Here is a 23,405-nt window from a genome sequence, read left to right as displayed (position 1 = left end):
TTTCCCCCTGGGTTTTCTGGGCATTTCACCTGTGTAGGTTCCTTATTCCATCAAACAAGTGGGTTTTAAACAAAGATACCCCCTGAAACTAAGGGGAAAAAATAAAATAAATGGAGAGAAAACTTGTTGGAGCCACCTCGTGCCTGCCTCAGAACCAGAGAATTCCTCAGTGCACAGGGGGCCATTCAGCCCATCGAGTTTGCAACCCTCTGAAAGGTCACTCTACTTAGGCCCATTCCCTGTGCCTATCCCTATCACCCCATAACCTCGCCTAACCGATACATCCCTGGACACTAAGGGACAATTTAGCATGGCCAATCCACTTAACCTGCCCGACTTTGAGCTGTGGGAGGAAACTGGAGCACCCGGAGGTAACCCACGCAGACACGGGGAGACATTGCAAACGCCGCACAGTCACCCAAGGCTGGAATTGAACCCTCGGCGCTGGCGCTGTGAGGCAGCAGTGCTAACCACTGTGCCACCGTGGTGTCCCCTACATAACCTACATCTTCCCCCTACATAACGCCACCGGAAGTCAACCTGTCACAAAGCTGACCAAATCCAACAACCCAACACATGTTTTCTCAGGAATCTAACTCTAGTAAAATAGGGACCTTTCCTGGGACACATTTACTGGGACGCAGAGCGACACAACTCGGTCAGTAAATTCACACTCCGATAGATGAGGGAGATCATTAATCTGATCATTGTGACTGAATAAATTGGAGTGGGAATTGTGCTGGACTTACAGCTGAGTGACTCGGTCTGAGTGCTGATAGCTGAGTGCAACCTATAAAGTGACACTTTTTAGATGTCTTCACTTCTCAGTATTTTGCTCAGAGAATCCAAGCCTACAAGCCCCGCACCAGAATAACAGGTTCCTCAAACCTCTCACCTGTTGGACAACAGCAAAATATCTGAATCAGCAGCCGAGGATTCTTCACCCTATTTGCATTTGCTGAGCTAATCTGGGTTGTAACCACCCCGAGAGCCGAATAAAAGAGGCAGAGCCACGGAGAGACAAACATCGATCACTCGGAGGAAACGAGAAGTCATGGAGTCCCCGAAACTCACTGCCATCCTCATCGTGCTCGGAGGTAAGTGATCAACTGGAGACCTCAGGGATGTGCTGTAGGAGTGGGGGGAACAGCAAGTGAGGCAGCACCCAAAACTGGGGTAATTCAGAACAGAGAATTGTCAATGAGAAAGAAGTTAAAAGAAATGTGAATACCTGTCCTGGGAGTGTTTGATGGGGACAGTGTAGAGGGACCTTTACTCTGTATCTAACCCCGTGCTGTACCTGTCCTGGGAGTGTTTGATGGGGACAGTGTAGAGGGAGCTTCACTCTGTATCTAACCCCGTGCTGTACCTGTCCTGAGAGTGTTTGATGGGGACAGTGTAGAGGGTGCTTTACTCTGTATCTAACCCCGTGCTGTACCTGTCCTGGGAGTGTTTGATGGGGACAGTGTAGAGGGAGCTTTACTCTGTATCTTACCCCGTGCTGTACCTGTCCTGGGAGTGTTTGTTGGGGACAGTGTAGAGGGAGCTTTACTCTGTATCTAACCCTGTGCTGTACCTGTCCTGGGAGTGTTTGATGGGGACAGTGTAGAGGGACCTTTACTCTGTATCTAACTCCGTGCTGTACCTGTCCTGGGAGTGTTTGATGGGGACAGTGTAGAGGGAGCTTTACTCTGTATCTAACCCCGTGCTATACCTGTCCTGGGAGTGTTTGATGGGGACAGTGTAGAGGGAGCTTTACTCTGTATCTAACCCCGTGCTGTACCTGTCCTGGGAGTGTTTGATGGGGACAGTGTAGAGGGAGCTTTACTCTGTATCTAACCCCGTGCTGTACCTGTCCTGGGAGTGTTTGATGGGGACAGTGTAGAGGGAGCTTCACTCTGTATCTAACCCCGTGCTGTACCTGTCCTGAGAGTGTTTGATGGGGACAGTGTAGAGGGTGCTTTACTCTGTATCTAACCCCGTGCTGTACATGCCCTGGGAGTGTTTGATGGGGACAGTGTAGAGGGAGCTTTACTCTGTATCTAACCCCGTGCTGTACCTGTCCTGGGAGTGTTTGATGGGGATAGTTTTAGGGAGCTTTACTCTGTATCTAACCCCGTGCTGTACCTGTCCTGGGAGTGTTTGATGGGGACAGTGTAGAGGGAGCTTCACTCTGTATCTAACCCCGTGCTGTACCTGTCCTGAGAGTGTTTGATGGGGACAGTGTAGAGGGTGCTTTACTCTGTATCTAACCCCGTGCTGTACATGCCCTGGGAGTGTTTGATGGGGACAGTGTAGAGGGAGCTTTACTCTGTATCTAACCCCGTGCTGTACCTGTCCTGGGAGTGTTTGATGGGGATAGTTTTAGGGAGCTTTACTCTGTATCTAACCCCGTGCAGTACCTGTCCTGGGAGTGTTTGATGGGGACAGTGTAGAGGGAGCTTTACTTTGTATCTAACCCCGTGCTGTACCTGTCCTGGGAGTGTTTGTTGGGGACAGTGTAGAGGGAGCTTTACTCTGTATCTAACCCCGTGCTGTACCTGTCCTGGGAGTGTTTGATGGGGACAGTGTAGAGGGAGCTTTACTCTGTATCTAACCCCGTGCTGTACCTGTCCTGGGAGTGTTTGATGGGGACAGTGTAGAGGGAGCTTTACTCTGTATCTAACCCCGTGCTGTACCTGTCCTGGGAGTGTTTGATGGGGACAGTGTAGAGGGAGCTTTACTCTGTATCTAACCCCGTGCTGTACCTGTCCTGGGAGTGTTTGATGGGAACAGTGTAGAGGAAGCTTTACTCTGTATCTAACCCCGTGCTGTACCTGTCCTGGGAGTGTTTGGTGGGGACAGTGTAGAGGGAGCTTTACTCTGTATCTGACCCCGTGCTGTACCTGTCGTGGGAATGTTTGATGGTCAGATAGTGAAACTCACTACCCCAGGGAATGTTTGATGTGAATATTATTGACGGCTTTGAGGGGAAGCTCAGTAAGTACATGAGGGCAAAAGGAATGGAAAGTTACGCTGCAAGTGTGAGAGGAAGAGGGATGGGAGGAGCCTGGTGTGGAACAGATCCGGACAGGCAGCGAGATGGGTGACCACCAGAAGGGGCAGGCAGTTAGTGCAGGAATCCCCTGTGGTTATCCCCCTCTCGAACAGGTATACGGCTTTGGATACTGTTGGGGGGAATAGCCTATCAGGGGAAAACAGCAGCAGCCAGAGCAGTGGCATCACGGCTGGCTCTGATGTTCAGCAGGGAGGGTCTAAGCGCAGAAGAGCAATAGTCATAGGGGACTCGATAGTCAGGGGCACAGATAGGTGCTTCTGTGGATGTGAAAGAGACTCCAGGATGGAATGTTGCCCACCTGGTGCCAGGGTCCAGGATGTCTCAGAATGGGTAGCGGGCATCCTGAAAGGGGAGGGCAAACAGATAGAGGTTGCGGTACATATTGGTACTAACGACATAGGCAGAAAAGGGGATGAGGTCCTGCAGCAGGGGTTCAGGGAGCTGGGCAGAAAGTTAAAAGACAGGACCTCTAGGGTTGTAATCTTGGGATTACTCCCTGTACCACGTGCCAGTGAGGCTAGAAATAGGAAGATAGAGCAGCTAAACAAGTGGCTAAACAGCTGGTGTAGGAGGGAGGGTTTCCGTTATCTGGACCACTGGGAGCTCTTCTGGGGCAGGTGTGACCTGTATAAGAAGGACGGGTTGCATCTAAACTGGAGAGGCATACATATCCTGGCCGCAAGGTTTGCTAGTGTCACACCGGAGGGTTTAAACTAGTATGGCAGGCGGGTGGGTATCGGAGCAATAGATCAGAAGGTTCAAACATTGAAGGAGAACTAGGGAATAGGGCCAGTTTGGCTCTGAGGAAGAGCAGACAGGGAGATGTTGCTGAAAACAGTGGGACTGGTGGCCTGAAGGACATATGTTTTAATGCAATAAGTATGAATTTAGAGCTTGGATTAGTACATGGAACTATGATGTTGTTGCCATTGCAGAGACCTGGTTGAGGGAAGGACAGGATTGGCAGCTAAAGGTTCCAGGATTTAGATGTTTCAGGTGGGCTAGAGGGGGATGTAACAGGGGTGGAGGGGTTCCGCTACTTGTCATGTGAGAGTACCTTTAAGAAATGGGTGTTTATAAATGTGTGTGTATAAAAATATCTATCGTGAGAGTACATTTAAGAAATGGGTGTTTACTACTGCAGTGATGTCAGAGTGTGGGTGGAGCTGGGCTGTCTGTCAGTTTTTTACTTTTGTTTTTGAGCAGACTGCAGGGACTGTTTTAGTTTCGTTTTCAGTGTTGGAGCTGAAGCCAGACAGGGCAGGTGTACTGCTGTTCTCTCTGCCATCAAAAGTCTATCTCTTGATCATTTGGTGAATTCAGAATTATAAATGTTTTCAGTAGTGACTTTAACCTGATGTGCTTCTGATAAAGGTTTTGTTTTTAAGTCGTATGGATGTTAAAAAGGAAAGCTTAAAGGTTTACTTAGTGTTGTAGGCTTTGGCAGTTGTATTTGAATTAATGGTTGAATTAATATCCAGCAGAGGGCAGTAGAGCGGAGTTGCTGATTGGCTGTTGCGGGGGAAATTTGCATATGTCCGTGTGCTTACCCTAACTTGAAGGTGTGCCTGAGCAAGAGACCCTAGTTGTTCAAGTGAAGACAAGCATCCAGCAGAGGGCAGTGGGGTGGAGCTGCTGATTGGCTGTTGCAGGAGAAATTTGCATATGTCCGTGTGCTCACCCTAACTTGACGTGTACCTGGGCATCTGACCCGAGCTGTTCAGGTGAAGACAAGCATCCAGAAGAGGGCAGTAGAGTGGAGCTGCTGATTGGCTGTTGTAGGGGAAATTTGCATATATCCAAACTTGAAGGTGGTTTGTGGAGGAGCTGTTATCAAGTGACACTTAAACGCGAAACTTCTTCAGTGTATCCCTCCCTTCCCCCTCCTCTAACCAAAAATAAAACAACCGCCGTAATGATCAAGAAGAAATCTCGAGGACAGGTAGAGCACAGGGCTAAATTGTTGGCTTTGAAAGCAGACCGAGGCAGGCCAGCAGCATGGTTCGATTTCCATAACAGCCTCCCTGAACAGCGCCGGAATGTGACGACTAGGGGCTTTTCACAGTAACTTCATTTGAAGCCTACTTGTGACAATAAGCGATTTTCATTTCATTTCATTAGAAGTAAAAATAAGTTGAACCGTGACGTTACAGCCTGCAGGTAAGGGATTGGCTGGTGACTGGTAAGTATTTTTTCTTTTATTTTCCCTCAGGTGTTATCGTGCGGGGCGTAGAGGTTGCTGAGTGAGTGCTTGCTGAGAAGGGGAGTGAATAACAGGTAAGCTCTTTCTTTTTATTTTTTTTTATCCAGAGGGGACGGCAGGGAAGGCAGTGCAATGTTCCTCCTGCAGAATGTTTGAGGTGAGGGACACCGTCAGTGTCCCTGCTGTTTTCATCTGTGGGAAGTGCACCCATCTCCAGCTCCTCAGAAACCGCGTTAGGGAACTGGAGCTGGAGTTGGATGAACTTCGGATCATTCGGGAGGCAGAGTTAGTCATAGATAGAAGCTTCAGGGATGTAGTTACTCCGAAGAATAAAGATAGATGGGTGATGGTGAGAGGGGCTGGGAGGAAGCAGTCAGTACAGGGATCCCCTGTGGCCGTTCCCCTTAGTAACAAGTATACCGCTTTGGATACTGTTGCGGGGGGGGGGAACTTACCAGGGTTAAGCCATGGGGTACAGGTCTCTGGCACAGAGTCTGTCCCTGTTGCTCAGAAGGGAAGGGGGGCGAGGAGTAGAGAATTAGTCATTGGAGACTCCATAGTTAGGGGGATAGATAGGAGATTTTGTGGGAACGAGAGAGACTCGCGGTTGGTGTGTTGCCTCCCAGGTGCCAGGGTGCGTGATGTATCGGATCGTGTTTTCGGGATCCTTAAGGGCGAGGGGGAGCAGCCCCAAGTCGTGGTCCTCGTTGGTACCAACGACATAGGTAGGAAAAGGGATAGAGATGTAAGGCAGGAATTCAGGGAGCTAGGGTGAAAACTTAGACGATGAACAACAGAGTTATTATCTCTGGGTTGTTACCCGTGCCACGCGATAGCGAGATGGGGAATAGGGAGAGAGAGGAGTTGAACACGTGGCTACAGGGATGGTGCAGGAGGGAGGGTTTCAGATTTCTGGATAATTGGGGCTCATTCTGGGGTCAGTGAGACCTCTACAAACAGGATGGCCTACACCTGGACTAGAGGGGTACCAATATCCTGGGGGGGAAATTTGCTAATGCTCTTCGGGAGGGTTTAAACTAGTTCAGCAGGGGCTTGGGAACCTGAATTGTAGCTCCAGTATACAGGAAGTTGAGAGTAGTGAGGTCATGAGTAAGGTTTCAAAGTTGCAGGAGTGTATCCGCAGGCAGGAAGGTGGTTTAAAGTGTGTCTTCTTCAATGCCAGGAGCATCCGGAATAAGGTGGGTGAACTTGCGGCATGGGTTGGTACCTGGGTCTTCGATGTTGTGGCCATTTCGGAGACATGGACAGAGCAGGGACAGGAATGGTTGTTGCAGGTGCCGGGGTTTAGATATTTCAGTAAGCTCAGGGAAGGTGGTAAAAGACGGGGAGGGGTGGCATTGTTAGTCAAGGACAGTATTACGGTGGCAGAAAGGACGTTTGATGAGGACTCGTCTACTGAGGTAGTATGGGCTGAGGTTAGAAACAGGAAAGGGGTTTTCTATAGACCTCCGAAAAGTTCCAGAGATGTAGAGGAAAGGATTGCAAAGATGATACTGGATAGGAGCGAAAGCAACATGGTAGTTGTTATGGGGGACTTTAACTTCCCAACTATTGACTGGAAACGCTATAGTTCGAATACTTTAGATGGGTCCGTTTTTGTCCAATGTGTGCAGGAGGGTTTCCTGACACAGTATGTAGATAGGCCAATGAGAGGCGAGGCCATATTGGATTTGGTACTGGGTAATGAACCAGGACAGGTGTTAGATTTGGAGATAGGTGAGCACTTTGGTGATAGTGACCACAATTTGATTATGTTTACTTTAGTGATGGAAAGGGGTAGGTATATACCGCAGGACAAGAGTTATATCTTGGGGAAAGGCAATTATGATGCGATGAGGCAAGACTTAGGCTGCATCAGATGGAGAGGAAAACTGCAGGGGATGGGCACAATGGAAATGTAGAGCTTGTTCAAGGAACAGCTACTGCGTGTCCTCGACAAGTAACATGTCAGGCAGGGAGGAAGTGGTCGAGCAAGGGAACCGTGGTTTACTAAAGCAGTCAAAACACTTGTCAAGAGGACGAAGGAGGCTTATGTAAAGATGAGACATGAAGGTTCAGTTAGGGCGCTCAAGAGTTACAAGTTAGCTAGGGAGGACCTAAAGAGAGAGCTAAGAAGAGCCAGGAGGGGACATGAGAAGTCTTTGGCAGGTAGGATCAAGGATAACCCTAAAGCTTTCTATAGATATGTCAGGAATAAACGAATGACGAGGGAACGAGTAGGGCCAGTCAAGGACAGTAGTGGGAAGTTGTGCTTGGAGTCCGAGGAGATAGGAGACGTGCTAAATGAATATTTTTCATCAGTATTCACACAGGAAAAAGACAATGTTGTCGAGGAGACTACTGAGATTCAGACTACTAGACTAGAATGAAAAATGAAAATCGCTTATTGTCACAAGTCGGCTTCAAATGAAGTTACTGTGAAAAGCCCCTAGTCGCCACACTCTGGCGCCTGTTCGGGGAGGCTGTTACGTTCATAAGGAGGAGGTGTTAGCAATTCTGGAAAGTGTAAAAATAGATAAATCCCCTGAGCCGGATGGGATTTATCCTAGGATTCTCTAGGAAGCTAGGGAGGAGATTGCTGAGCCTTTGTCTTTGATCTTAAAATCATCTTTGTCTCCAGGAATAATGCCAGAAGACTGGAGGATAGCAAATGTAGTCCCCGTGTTCAAGAAGGGGAATAGAGACAACCCGGTAACTATAGACCAGTGAGCCTTACTTCTGTTGTGGGCAAAATCTTGGAAAGGTTTATCAGAGATAGGATGTATAATCATCTGGAAAGGAATAATTTGATTAGAGATAGTCAACACGGTTTTGTGAAGGGTAGGTCGTGCCTCACAAACCTTCTTGAGTTCTTTGAGAAGGTGACCAAACAGGTGGATGAGGGTAAAGCAGTTGATGTGGTGTAAATGGACTTCAGAAAAGCGTTTGATAAGGTTCCCCATGGTAGGCTACTGCAGAAAATACAGAGGCATGTGATTCAGGATGATTTAGCAGTTTGGATCAGAAATTGGCTAGCTGGAAGAAGACAAAGTGTGGTGGTTGATGGGAAATGTTCAGACTGGAGTCCAGTTACCATTGGTGTACCACAAGGATCTGTTTTGGGGCCACTGCTGTTTGTCATTTTTATAAATGACCTGGAGGAGGGCGTAGAAGGATGGGTGAGTAAATTTGCAGATGACACTAAAGTCGGTGGAGTTGTGGACAGTGCGGAAGGATGTACAAGTTACAGAGGGACATAGATAAGCTGCAGCGCTGGGCTGAGAGGTGGTAAATGGAGTTTAATGCAGAAAAGTGTGAGGTGATTCATTTTGGAAGGAATAACAGGAAGACAGAGTACTGGGCTAATGGTAAGATTCTTGGCAGTGTGGATGAGCAGAGAGATCTCGGTGTCCATGTATATAGATACCTGAAAGTTGCCACCCAGGTTGAGAGGGTTGTTAAGAAGGCGTACGGTGTGTTAGCTTTTATTGGTAGAGGGATTGAGTTTCGGAGCCATGAGGTCATGTTGCAGCTATACAACACTCTGGTGCGGCCGAATTTGGAGTCTTGCGTGCAATTCTGGTCGCCGAATTATCGGAAGGATGTGGAAGCATCGGAAAGGGTGCAGAGGAGATTTACCAGAATGTTGCCTGGTATGGAGGGAAGATCTTATGAGGAAAGTCTGAGGGACTTGAGGCTGTTTTCGTTAGAGAGAAGAATGTTAAGAGGTGACTTAATTGAGGCATACAAGATGATCAGAGGATTGGATAGGGTGGACAGTGAGAGCCTTTTTCCTCTCCATGGTGATGTCTAGCACGAGGGGACATAGCTTTAAGTTGAGGGGGAGATAGATATAGGACAGATGTCAGAGGTAGGTTCTTTACTCAGAGAGTAGTAAGGGCGTGGATAGCCCTGCCTTTAACAGAAGTGGACTTGCCAACACTAAGGGCATTCAAATGGTCATTGGATAGACATATGGACGATAAGGGAATAATGTAGATGGGCTATAGAGTGGTTTCACAGGTCGGCGCAACATTGAGGGTCGAAGCGCCTGTCCTGCGCTGTAATGTTCTATGTTCTGTGTTGCTCAGATGTTCACTGTATGTTTTAAAAGGTTTAACTTGAGTTCATAGAATAAACATTGTTTTGCTTTAAGAAATACTTTTCCATTTAGAACATAGAACATAGAACGATACAGTGCAGTCCAGGCCCTTTGGCCCACGATGTTGCACCGACATGGGAAGTCAAAAAACAAAAGCCATCCAACCTACACTATGCCATTAGCATCCATATGCTTATCCAATAAACTTTTAAATGCCCTCAATGTTGGTGAGTTCACTACTGTTGCAGGTAGGGCATTCCACGGCCTCACCACTCTTTGCGTAAAGAATCTACATCTGACCTCTGTCCAATATCTATTACCCCTCAGTTTAAAGCTATGTCCCCTCGTGCTAGCCATTTCCATCCGCGGGAGAAGGCTCTCACTGTCCACCCTATCTAACCCTCTGATCATTTTGTATGCCTCCATTAAGTCTCCTCTTAACCTTCTTCTCTCTAACGAAAACAACCTCAAGTCCATCAGCCTTTCCTCATAAGATTTTCCCTCCATACCAGGCAACATCCTGGTAAATCTCCTCTGCACCCATTCCAAAGCTTCCACGTCCTTCCTATAATGAGGTGACCAGAACTGCACGCAATACTCCAAATGCGGCCATACCAGAGTTCTGTACAGCTGCAACATGACCTCATGACTCTGGAACTCAATCCCGCTACCAATAAAGGCCAACACACCATAGGCCTTCTTCACAACCCTATCAACCTGGGTGGCAACTTTCAGGGATCTATGTATCCCTCTGCTTATCCACACTTCCAAGAATTTTACCATTAGCCAAATATTCCGCATTCCTGTTATTCCTTCCAAAGTGAATCACCTCACACTTCTCTACATTAAACTCCATTTGCCACCTCTCAGCCCAGCTCTGCAGCTTATCTATGTCCCTCTGTAACCTGCAACATCCTTCCGCACTGTCGACAACACCACCAACTTTAGTGTCGTCTGCAAATTTACTCACCCACCCTTCTGCACCCTCCTCTAGGTCATTTATAAAAATGACAAACAGCAACGGCCCCAGAACAGATCCTTGTGGTACACCACTTGTAACTGAACTCCATTCTGAACATTTCCCATCAACCACCACCCTCTGTCTTCTTTCAGCTAGCCAATTTCTGATCCACATCTCTAAATCACCCTCAATCCCCAGCCTCCGTATTTTATGCAATAGCCTACCATGGGGAACCTTATCAAACGCTTTACTGAAATCCATATACACCACATCAACTGCTCTACCTCGTCTACCTGTTCAGTCACCTTCTCAAAGAACTCGATAAGGTTTGTGAGGCATGACCTACCCTTCACAAAGCCATGCTGACTATCTCTAATCATATTATTCCTATCTAGATGATTATAAATCTTGTCTCTTATAATCCCCTCCAAGACTTTACCCACAACAGACGCGAGGCTCACCGGTCTATAGTTGCCTGGGTTGTCTCTACTCCCCTTCTTGAACAAAGGGACCACATTTGCTATCCTCCAGTCCTCTGGCACTATTCCTGTAGCCAATGATGACATAAAACTCAAAGTCAAAGCCTCAGCAATCTCTTCCCTGGCTTCCCAGAGAATCCTAGGATAAATCCCATCAGGCCCCGGGGACTTATCTATTTTCAGCCTGTCCAGAATTGCCAACACCTCTTCCCTACGTACCTCAATGCCATCTATTCTAATAGCCTGGATATCAGCATTCTCCTCCACAACATTCTCTTTATCCTGAGTGAATACTGACGAAAAATATTCATTTAGTATCTCGCCTATCTCTTCAGACTCCACACACAACTTCCCATCCCTGTCCTTGACTGGCCCTACTCTTACCCGAGTCATTCTTTTATTCCTGACATACCTATAGAAAGCTTTTGGGTTTTCCTTGATCTTACCTGCCAAATACTTCTCATGTCCCCTCCTTGCTCATCTTAGCTCTTTCTTTAGATCCTTCCTCGCTACCTTGTAACTATCCATCGTCCCAACTGAAACTTCACACCTCAACTTCACATAGGCCTCCTTCTTCCTCTTAACAAGAGATTCCACTTCTTTGGTAAACCCCGGTTCCCTCGCTCGATGCCTTCCTCCCTGCCTGACCGGTACGTACTTATCAAGAACACGCAGTAGCTTTTCCTTGAACAAGCTCCACATATCCAGTGTGCCCAACACTTGCAGCCTAATTCTCCAACCTACCCCACCCAAGTCATGTCTAATGGCATCATAATTGCCCTTCCCCCAGCTATAACACTTGCCCTGCGGGGTATACTTATCCCTTTCCATCACTAACGTAAACGTCACCGAATTGTGGTCACTGTCCCCAAAGTGCTCACCTACCTCCAAATCTAACACCTGGCCTGGTTCATTAGCCAAAATCAAATGCAATGTGGCCTCGCCTCTTGTTGGCCTGTCAACATATTGTGTCAGGAAACCCTCCTGCACACATTGTACAAAAAACGACCCATCTAATGTACTCGAACTATATCTTTTCCAGTCAATATTTGGAAAGTTAAAGTCTCCCATAATAACTACCCTGTTACTTTCGCTCTTATCCAGAATCATCTTCGCCATCCTTTCATCTACATCCCTAGATCTATTAGGAGGCCGTTAGAAAACTCCCAGAAGGGTGACCTCTCTATTCCTGTTTCTAACCTCAGCCCATACTACCTCGGAAGAAGAGTCCCCATCTAGCATCATCTCCGCCACCGTAATACTGTTCTTGACTAGCAGCGCCACACCTCCCCCTCTTTTGCCTCCTTCTCTGAGCTTACTAAAACACCTAAACCCCGGAACCTGCAACAACCATTCCTGTCCCTGCTCTATCCATGTCTCCGAAATGGCCACAACATCGAAGTCCCAGGTACCAACCCATGCTGCCAGTTCCCCTACCTTATTTCGTATACTCCTGGCATTGAAGTAGACACACTTTAAACCACCTACCTGAACACTGGCCCCCTCCTGCGAAGTCAAATCTGTGCTCCTGACCTCTATACTCTCAATCTCCCGTACCCTAAAACTACAATCCAGGTTCCCATGCCCCTGCTGCATTAGTTTAAACCCCCCCAAAGAGCACTAACAAATCTCCCCCCCAGGATATTTGTGCCCCTCAGGTTCAGATGTAGACCATCCTGTCTGTAGAGGTCCCACCTTCCCCAGAAAGAGCCCCAGTTATCCAGAAATCGGAATCCCTCCCGCCTGCACCATCCCTGTAGCCACGTGTTTAATTGCTCTCTCTCCCTATTCCTCATCTCATTATCACGTGGCACTGGCAACAACCCAGAGATCACAACTCTGTTTGTTCTCGTTCTGAGCTTCCATCCTAGCTCCCTGAAAGCCTGCCTGACATCCTTGTCCCCTTTCCTACCTATGTCGTTAGTGCCAATGTGGACCACGACTTGGGGCTGCTCCCCCTCCCCCTTAAGGACCCGGAAAACACGATCCGAGACATCACGTACCCTTGCACCTGGGAGGCAACATACCAAACGTGAGTCTCTCTCGCTCCCACAAAATCTCCTATCTGTGCCTCTGACTATCGAGTCCCCAATTACTAATGCTCTGCTCCTCTCCCCCCTTCCCTTCTGAGCAACAGGGACAGACTCCGTGCCAGAGGCCCGTACCCCATGGCTTACCCCTGGTAAGTCCCCCCCCCCACAAGTATCCAAAGCGGTATACTTGTTACTCAGGGGAACGACCGCAGGGGATCCCTGCACTGACTGCTTCTTCCCAGTCCCTCTTACAGTTACCCATCTATCTCCAATCTTTGGTGTAACTAATTCCCTGAAGCTGCTATCTATGACCCCCTCTGCCTCCCGAATGATCCAAACTTCATCCAACTCCAGCTCCAGTTCCCTAACTCGGTCTTGGAGGAGCTGGAGATGGCAGCACTTCCTGCAGGTAAAATCAGCAGGGACACTAACGGCATCCCTCACCTCAAACATCCTGCAGGAGGAACATTGCACTCCCTTCCCTGCCATCCCTCTAACTTCCAGCCAAGTTCTGGTTAATAAATACATTTTTAAAAAAAAATAATATAATATGGCACTTACCTCACACCAATGGGTCTTATTATTAGGTTAGAGGAGGAGGGCGGGTGGGAGACACTACACGTGTAGTGTCTTGGGTTTCCTCTCCACCAGAATTTATTGCGGGGGGGGGGCGGGGGGTGGGGGGGGGGGGGGGGGTACCTTCCCAGAAGTCCGCGGGTCGAACTTCCGGTTCCCGCCTAATATAAAAAAAATAAAAGAAGAACAGAATCGGGACCAGGTAAGTGTTTTTTAAATCAAAAACTCACCTCCCGACAGGCCCCTGCACTCTGCTCCCGTGAAATTCTAAGGACTGCTCTTCCGAAATTCTAAGGACTGCTCCTGCAAGGTAAGTATTTTTAAATCAAAAACTCACCTCCCGACAGGCCCCTGCACTCTGCTCCCGCCGAAATTCTAAGGACTGCTCCTGTAAGGTAAGTGTTTTTAAATCAAAAACTCACCTCCCGACAGGCCCCTGCACTCTGCTCCCGCTGAAATTTCTGCTGTACCACACCTGTAGAGTGGGCCGTGTGCTCCCCATACCACAGTCTATTAAAAGTTGTGGGTCAGGTGAACTCCATGATACACTTTGGGGTTCTCTAAACCCTGGTCCATAACATACTGGTTAGGGAGAATATCACAGCTGTACTGTGGGAGGACACCTCAGAGGGCAGCGAGGCTTTCTGGGAGATCAGGAATAAGGAGGGTGCAGTCACAATGTTGGGGGTTTACTACAGGCCACCCAACAGCCAATGGGAGATAGAGGAGCAGATAGGTAGACAGATTTTTGAAAGGAGTAAAGGCAACAGGGTTGTTGTGATGGGAGACTTTAACTTCCCCAAAATTGACTGGGACTCACTTAGTGCGAGGGGCTTGGGCGGGACAGAGTTTGTAAGGAGCATCCAGGAGGGCTTCTTAAAGCAATATGTAGATCGTCCAACAAGGGGCTGTACTGGACCTGGTATTGGGGAATGAGCGCGGCCAGGTGGTAGAAGTTTCAGTAGGGGAGCATTTCGGGAACAGTGACCACAATTCAGTAAGTTTTAAAGGGCTGGTGGACAAGGATAAGAGTGGTCTTGGGATGAAAGTGCTAAATTGGGGGAAGGCTATTTATAACAATATTAGGCGGGAACTGAAGAACCTAGATTGTGGGCAGATGTTTGAGGGTAAATCAACATCTGACATGTGGGAGGCTTTCAAATGTCAGTTGAAAGGAATTCAGGACTGGCATGTTCCTGTGAGGAAGAAGGATAAATACGGCAAACTTCAGGAACCTTGGATAACAAGAGATATTGTAGGCCTCGTCAAAAAGAAAAAGGAGGCATTTGTCAGGGACAGAAGGTTGGGAACAGACGAAGCCTGTGTGGAATATAAGGAAAGTAGGAAGGAACTTAAGCAAGGAGTCAGGAGGGCTAAAAGGGGTCACAAAAAGGCATTGGCAAATAGGGTTCAGGAAAATCCCAAGGATTTTTACATGTTGTGGTAAACCACAGTGTTCTGATATTAGAGGTTGTACGGTAGATCCTGCACTACAGGTTCACCTGTGGCCCCTGCATGCTAGCTCCGCCCAGGAGGTGGGTTATAAATATGCGTGTCCTCCAGCCCGCAGCCATTTCGCCAGCTGCTGTGGGAGGCCGCACATCAGATACTAATAAAGCCTCAGTTTGCATTCAACTTCGTCTCCAGTCAAATTGATCGTGCCTCACACGTACATAAAAAGCAAGAGGGTAGCCAGGGAAAGGGTTAGGCCACTAAAAGACAGGGGAGGGAACCTATGTGTGGAGCCAGAGGAAATGGGCGAGGTACTAAATGAATACTTTGCATCAGTAGTCACCAAAGAGAAGGAATTGGTGGGTGTTGAGTCTGGAGAAGAGTGTGTAGATAGCCTGGGTCACATTGAGATCCAAAAAGACGAGGTGTTGGGTGTCTTGAAAAATATTAAGGGAGACAAGTCCCCAGGGCCTGACGGGATCTACCCCAGAATACTGAAGGAGACAAGAGAGGAAATTTCTGAGGCCTTGACAGAAATCTTTGGATCCTCACTGTCTTCAGGTGATGTCCCGGATGATTGGAGAATAGCCAATGTTGTTCCTTTGTTTAAGAAAGGTAGCAAGGATAATCCAGGGAACTACAGGCCGATGAGCCTTCGGTCAGTGGTAGGGAAATTATTGGAGAGAATTCTTCGAGACAGGATCCACTCCCACTTGGAAGCAAATGGACGTATTAGTGAGAGGCAGCACGGTTTTGTGAAGGGGAGATCGTGTCTCACAAACTTGATAGAGTTTTTCGAGGAGGTGACAAAGATGATTGATACCGGTAAGGCAGTGGATGTTGTCGATATGAACTTCAGTAAGGCCTTTGACAAGGTCCCACATGGCAGACTGGTACAAAAGGTGAAGTCACACGGGATCAGGGGTGAGCTGGCAAGATGGATACAGAACTGGCTCGGTCATAGAGGCAGAGAGTAACAATGGAAGGATGCTTTTCTGATTGGAGGTCTGTTTCTAGTGGTGTTCCGCAGGGGTCGGTGCTGGGACCTTTGCTGTTCGTCGTCTATATAAATGATTTGGAGGAAAATGTAACTGGTCTGATTAGTAAGTTTGCGGACGACACAAAGGTTGGAGGAATTGCGGATAGCAATGAGGACTGTCAGAGGATACAGCAGGATTTAGATTGTTTGGACACTTGGGCAGAGCGATGGCAGATGGAGTTTAATCAAACAACTATGAGGTAATGCATTTTGGAAGGTCTTATGTCGGTAGGTAATATATAGTGAACGGTAGAACCCTCAAGAGTATTGAAAGTCAAAGAGATCTAGGTGTACAGGTCCACAGGTCATTGAAAGGGGCAACACAGGTGGAGAAGGTAGTCAAGAAGGCATACGGCATGCTTGCCTTCATTGGCCGGGGCATTGAGTATAAGAACTGGCAAGTCATGTTGCTGCTGTATGGAACCTTAGTTTGGTCACAGTTGGAGTATAGTGTTCAAATCTGGTCGCCACACTACCAGAAGGATGTGGAGGCTTTAGAAGGGATGCAGAAGAGGTTTACCAGAATGTTGCCTGGTATGGAGGGCATTAGCTATGATGAGCGGTTGATTAAACTCGGTTTGTTCTCACTGGAACGATGGAGGTTGAGGGGCGACCTGATCGAGGTCTACAAAATTATGGGGGACATAGACAGAGTGGATAGTCAGAGACTTTTTCCCAGGGTAGAGGGGTCAATTACTAGGGGGCATAGGTTTAAAGTGCGAGGGGCAAGGTTTAGAGGAGATAGTGACCACAATTCTGTGACTTTCACTTTAGTAATGGAGAGGGATAGGTGCGTTCAACAGGGCAAGGTTTACAATTGGGGGAAGGGTAAATACGATGTTATCAGACAAGAATTGAAGTGCATAAGTTGGGAACATAGGCTGTCAGGGAAGGACACAAGTGAAATGTGGAACTTGTTCAAGGAACAGGTACTACGTGTCCTTGAAATGTATGTCCCTGTCAGGCAGGGAAGAGATGGTCGAGTGAGGGAACCATGGTTGACAAGAGAGGTTGAATGTCTTGTTAAGAGGAAAAAGGAGACTTATGTAAGGCTTAGGAAACAAGGTTCAGACAGGGCATTGGAGGGATACAAGATAGCCAGGAGGGAACTGAAGAAAGGGATTAGGAGAGCTAAGAGAGGGCATGAACAATCTTTGGCGGGTAGGATCAAAGAAAACCCCAAGGCCTTTTACACATATGTGAGAAATATGAGAATGACTAGAGCGAGGGTAGGTCCGATCAAGGACAGTAGCGGGAGATTGTGTATTGAGTCTGAAGAGATAGGAGAGGTCTTGAACGAATACTTTTCTTCTGTATTTACAAATGAGAGGGGCAATATTGTTGGAGAGGACAGTGTGAAACAGACTGGTAAGCTCGAGGAAATACTTGTTAGGAAGGAAGATGTGTTGGGCATTTTGAAAAACTTGAGGATAGAAAAGTCCCCCGGGCCTGACGGGATATATCCAAGGATTCTATGGGAAGCTAGAGATGAAATTGCAGAGCCGTTGGCAATTATCTTTTCGTCCTCACTGTCAACAGGGGTGGTACCAGGGGATTGGAGAGTGGCGAATGTCGTGCCCCTGATCAAAAAAGGGACTAGGGATAACCCTGGGAATTACAGGCCAGTTAGTCTTACTTTGGTGGTAGGCAAAGTCATGGAAAGGGTACTGAAAGATAGGATTTCTGAGCATCTGGAAAGACACTGCTTGATTAGGGATAGTCAGCACGGATTTGTGAGGGGTAGGTCTTGCCTTACAAGTCTTATTGAATTTTTCGAGGAGGTGACCAAGCATGTGGATGAAGGTAAAGCAGTGGATGTAGTGTACATGGATTTTAGTAAGGCATTTGATAAGGTTCCCCATGGTAGGCTTCTGCAGAAAGTAAGGAGGCATGGGATAGTGGGAAATTTGACCAGTTGGATAACGAACTGGCTAACCGATAGAAGTCAGAGAGTGGTGGTGGATGGCAAATATTCAGCCTGGATCCCAGTTACCAGTGGCGTACCACAGGGATCAGTTCTGGGTCCTCTGCTGTTTGTGATTTTCATTAATGACTTGGATGAGGGAGTTGAAGGGTGGGTCAGTAAATTTGCAGACGATACGAAGATTGGTGGAGTTGTGGATAGTGAGGAGGGCTGTTGTCGGCTGCAAAGAGACATAGGTAGGATGCAGAGCTGGGCTGAGAAGTGGCAGATGGAGTTTAACCCTGAAAAGTGTGAGGTTGTCCATTTTGGAAGGACAAATATGAATGCGGAATACAGGGTTAACGGTAGAGTTCTTGGTAATGTGGAGGAGCAGAGAGATCTTGGGGTCTATGTTCATACATTTTTGAAAGTTGCCACTCAAGTGGATAGAGCTGTGAAGAAGGCCTATGGTGTGCTCGCGTTCATTAACAGAGGGATTGAATTTAAGAGCCTTGAGGTGATGATGCAGCTGTACAAAACTTTGGTAAGGCCACATTTGGAGTACTGTGTATAGTTCTGGTCGCCTCATTTTAGGAAGGATGTGGAAGCTTTGGAAAAGGTGCAAAGAAGATTTCGCAGGATGTTGCCTGGAATGGAGAGTAGGTCTTACGAGGAAAGGTTGAGGGTGCTAGGCCTTTTCTCATTAGAACAGAGAAGGATGAGGGGCGACTTGATAGAGGTTTATAAGATGATCAGGGGAATAGATAGAGTAGACAGTCAGAGACTTTTTCCCCGGGTGGAACAAACCATTACAAGGGGACATAGATTTAAGGTGTAGAGGGTTCCATCTCTGCTACTCCACTACTGGGCCGATATCTGGGTTTTGAGTATCTGTGTGTGTCTCTCTCCAAAGAACAAAGAACAAAGAAATGTACAGCACAGGAACAGGCCCTTCGGCCCTCCAAGCCCGTGCCGACCATACTGCCCGACTAAACTACAATCTTCTACCCTTCCTGGGTCCGTATCCTTCTATTCCCATCCTATTCATATATTTGTCAAGGTGCCCCTTAAATGTCCCTATCGTCCCTGCTTCCACTACCTCCTCCGGTAGCGAGTTCCAGGTACCCACTACCCTCTGCGTAAAAAACTTGCCTCGTACATCTACTCTAAACCTTGCCCCTCTCACCTTAAACCTATGCCCCCTAGTAATTGACCCCTCTACCCTGGGGAAAAGCCTCTGACTATCCACTCTGTCTATGCCCCTCATAATTTTGTATACCTCTATCAGGTCGCCCCTCAACCTCCTTCGTTCCAGTGAGAACAAACCGAGTTTATTCAACCGCTCCTCATAGCTTATGCCCTCCATACCAGGCAACATTCTGGTAAATCTCTTCTGCACCCTCTCTAAAGCCTCCACATCCTTCTGGTAGTGTGGCGACCAGAATTGAACACTATACTCCAAGTGTGGCCTAACTAAGGTTCTATACAGCTGCAACATGACTTGCCAATTCTTATACTCAATGCCCCGGCCAATGAAGGCCAGCATGCCGTATGCCTTCTTGACTACCTTCTCCACCTGTGTTGCCTCTTTCAATGACCTGTGGACCTGTACTCCTAGATCTCTTTGACTTTCAATACTCTTGAGGGTTCTACCATTCACTGTATATTCCCTACCTGCATTAGACCTTCCAAAATGCATTACCTCACATTTGTTTGTCTCCAGCTGGCACTGAAACTTCAGAGGCCAGGGGATGCCGCACTGGGGCACCTCCACGGAAGAGAGCACTGAATCAAGCCTGCCGTTTATCCCTAACCGGAAGCCTGAGGCTTATATCACACAGATATCCAGACCCCCACCAATGTCCAGGTGATTCTCTCTCTTGCCGGTGGTGCAACACCCACCCGGTTCCTACTTCGCTGGAGTAGCTTTCCCAAGAGAGAGAATAGGACACTGCTGTTTATTACCTAACCAGCAGCCTGTCCTGAGTGAACGGGTTCGAATCGTTCAAGATGACCCGAGATTCTCGACCCCGGAATTAGGGTGAGGAATATTTTAACAATGACTTGGTCAGAGATCGCTGGTGAGAGATTGAAGAATTGAAACGACTCCAATTATCAGCAAATCGAGGTTTATTGCAAAACTCAGGTCAAAATCATCAAACAGAAGAAATTATAATAAAATCTTAAACTCTAACACAAACTAAGTCTATTCAGGAAGTACTATAACGGACACAACGTAAAATCTTATCGTTACACAAGTTTAGCAATGGTACAAAACACAAATCAAGCCCCCTGCCCCAAAGCCTCAACCACTATCAAAGTACCGGGAGTTTCGCAAGCTGCTGCAGGGTACTTACGGTCACAGGCTGCGAGAGGTCAAGTCGAAGGTGGAGAGGTCAAGCCAAGAGACCCTCAATCGCAACACAGCCCCTTTTATATCCGTTTTACCTGGCTTTTTCCTGTGTTCAGCCAGCCCCTTTTGCATTGAATCGGTAAGGTTTAAAGTTCCCGCTGGTCCCGCCCCCTTTGAGCCGGTCAGACCTGTCGACTTCCGGGTTCTCCTCGCAGGTCCGCTCCTTCCAGCCAGGCAGACCTGCCGCGATTTGAATTTGGCACCGACTCCGCCCCCTCCACCCAGTGAGTTCCTGCCGGTGGCTTCTGTCAGGATTGGAGTACCTCCCCCAGGTCCGCCTCCAACTTGGTTTTTTCTACCGTTTATCTTCAAGGGGCTTTTCCAGCGCAATATACTGAGCCCAGACAGTCTGCTTTTTTAGATAACAAGGTTAAGCTCTCTTGTGAAGATTTTCAAAGTCTTCCATCTGCTCCGGAGATCGCTGCTATTCTCCCCTCGCTATGTTGATGGGGTGTTGATTGGATTCTGCTCTGGTGGAGGCCAAGTCATTTACATCTGCATGGGGCTATGACCATCCCATTGTCCTGCTTGCAGGCAGGCCCCCTGTGTATTCCCGTGCCCCTTTGTCTGTGTTTTAATCTTATCTAGTTGTCTGGCTCCTTCTTCCTTGTAGCTCCTGGGGGGGGGGGTTTGTAAATACCTATGCCCCTACTCGGCTCAGCGGACCAAGCCTGCTGGGAAATTTGGTTACGTTCTTTTGGCTGAAAAAGTGTCCAGTTTACAGTCTCTGGGTTTTATTCCTGGGCAGTCCAAAAAGGGCCGGATTGCCCGAAAACCTTACAGATGCCCCTTCGATACGTCCCTACCTGCTTGGACCGTATCGACACAGGTAAAGGGCAATCATTTCCTTTTGTGTGGACCGTAGGCCCCCCCTCAACAACATGCGAAACTACAAGTCCCAAGACAGTTCCCTTAATCTAGGCTTTCAATTTCATTGAAAGGGAAAGACAAGACCATACTTAATTTAAACACACAGTAACATACACACATTTCACCGGAACCCCAAACGTAAGGGTCCCTGTACATATATCACAGTCAAGTAACTGAAACCCGCGAATCCATCCAACTATTTACATTTGAATCCTTTTATTACACTACGGATCCTCTTTTGTGGGCTGCACTTCGCTTCTTCCCAAAAGCCCGTTGAAGGCTCTTCATTTTCCTCCGTCGTTGATACCTGCAGCTGAGAGGTTCAGTACAACTGAGGCGACAGCATAATGTACCCCCTGGTCCAACATTTTCTTTGTGGGGACAAACACTAAACCATTCTCAGGCCCCCTGGTGGTGATCGGACAGTTGTGAGGGTCGATTGGTTGGGCTGTGGGCAGGGGTCTCTTTACCTGAACCAGCAGTTCGGTAGCCTTTACAGTCATCCCTTCCCTGGGCGTTACACATCCCTCCCCACTGCGGTCAATTCATCCCATTCCCTGGGTTCTGCCACCACCTTACAAAAGTGATTGATGCCCCTTGTGGACATGCCTTGGTAGACCCCCATAAACACAAATAAATGCCCTGGTCAGAAGCCCACCACTTATCCCAGTAAACGGTGATCTTACCCGGTGACCCCGTGATGGTCCGGTAGGTGTTGTCCAGGCGTTCCCAGTCCGAGGACCGATCCCTCATGTCCAGGCTCAGCTTCCTGAGCCACCACCATCTCCCCAAAGGAACGTCCCCCTCACAGGTTAAACACACCCGCCTGCCCTCAGTCACCCTAACCCGGTCAGTCGCCACCTGTATCTCCTCGCAGAGTACAGAGGCCTCTCCATAGGTGAAGCTCTGGTGGCTGGAGTACCTGGTCGAGTTCGACCCCAGCCACCCAGGCCACCTCCCCAGGTGGGAGTAGCGGGTCTGCTCTGTGGCCACCTGGTCTCCCTGTCCGGTAGTGACAAGAGGGGCTCTGCCGCCAGAGCACCCATATACAAAGGACTCTTCTGTCTCGCCTCTGCGGAGTTCTCCCGGTCCCACCATCGCCAAGATCATCAGCAAGCTCCACATCTGTAAAACAGACAAAACACACCCTTGACTCTACAGAACTACCTACCTTAAAGTGCATGGCTTCTATCCAGCGGCAGCAGCAGCTCCCGCTTTGAAGTTGGGAAATCAGCATGAAATTGCCGCAGCCTGTCTGTGGTTCTGTGTCCACAGCCCGGCTCCACTAGGGTCCTAGTGCCTGCATGCACATTCATTATATCACTGCATTATACGCTTCTGTGATCCCACGATCCTAAATAACCCACACACCACTCAACACTAATTAGAACTAACAGGGGGGGAATGCTATGTACAATGCCACCCGTCTCCGGGTGGCCTAATTAAAACTGGACCCCGCTATACTGGGGCTGTTCACCTGTTTGGACCAACGGCTCGGGCCAGACCTCCCCCTCCCGGGGGTCCGGACTGCCCCTTGCCTGTCCTTCCCCAAAGTGGTTCGGGGATCCCTTTCTGCTCCCTCCGGAGACTGGGCTACCTGTGGCAGCACTGGGTCTCCCTCCGGAGACTGCGCTACCTGTGGCAGCACTGGGTAATGTCCTACATCCCTCACCGTTCCCTTCTACTGGGGACCATCTTACCGGGGGCTTGGAGACCCGATTGCTCCTTCGTCCCCTGGATGGTTCCCACGCCCAAGGTGATACCTCCCTCTCCTCTGCCTCCCTAGCCTCTATACTAAGGCAGGCCACCTGACCCACAGGTAATGGCTTGGGAATCGTTACTGTCCCTGGGCTGGGTGCTTGCAGCACTGTCGGTTTCTTTGGGACTGCCCCATCGGGACAGCACCTTGTCACCGGTTGTGTGACCGTGGAGTCAGGGACCTCCCCCACCGTCGTTAATTCTACGGGGGGTTTCTCCACTACCACCCCCAGTCTTCCCCCCACCTTGCTCTTTCTTGCCCTTATGGGGTGGAACAATTTAAATTGGCTGATGTGGCGTTCGCATGGGTCCCACTGTAGCGCACAAAGGCTCCATGAGACGAATAGAGTGAAGTCGATGAGGCTTTATTAAGCGTGTCCGTTCCCCCGCAGCTCGATAGTAAACTGGCCTGCGGGGGAAGACTCCGGCTTCTTATACTCCGCCTTCAGGGCGGAGCTTGAGGTCAACGGCCAACCAGGACCCGGGATCTGTCAGCCAATGACATTAGGGCTTCCAGTCCCACATGACCCCCAATACATACTACCAGATTCACCCCTT

At 48.5% G+C, this 23,405-nt stretch overlaps 1 protein-coding gene across 1 annotated transcript in view; it reads left to right on the top strand.

Annotated features, from left to right (window-relative positions):
* The first annotated feature begins 860 nt into the window (after window positions 1-860).
* Window positions 861-23,405, top strand: part of LOC140402556 (acidic phospholipase A2 E-like) — a 71,003-nt gene continuing 48,458 nt past the window's right edge. Inside the window, exon 1 of the mRNA XM_072490406.1 lies at window positions 861-1,097. Coding sequence (XP_072346507.1) covers window positions 1,055-1,097 — 43 coding nt within the window. The 5' untranslated portion in view covers window positions 861-1,054. The remainder of the gene's footprint in view (window positions 1,098-23,405) is intronic.

Source organism: Scyliorhinus torazame, chromosome 25, assembly GCF_047496885.1.
Source record: "Scyliorhinus torazame isolate Kashiwa2021f chromosome 25, sScyTor2.1, whole genome shotgun sequence".
Classification (NCBI taxonomy): Eukaryota; Metazoa; Chordata; class Chondrichthyes; order Carcharhiniformes; family Scyliorhinidae; genus Scyliorhinus; species Scyliorhinus torazame.
The sequence above is the reverse complement of the archived record's forward strand: the minus strand, read 5'-3'. Positions and strand labels throughout refer to the sequence as shown.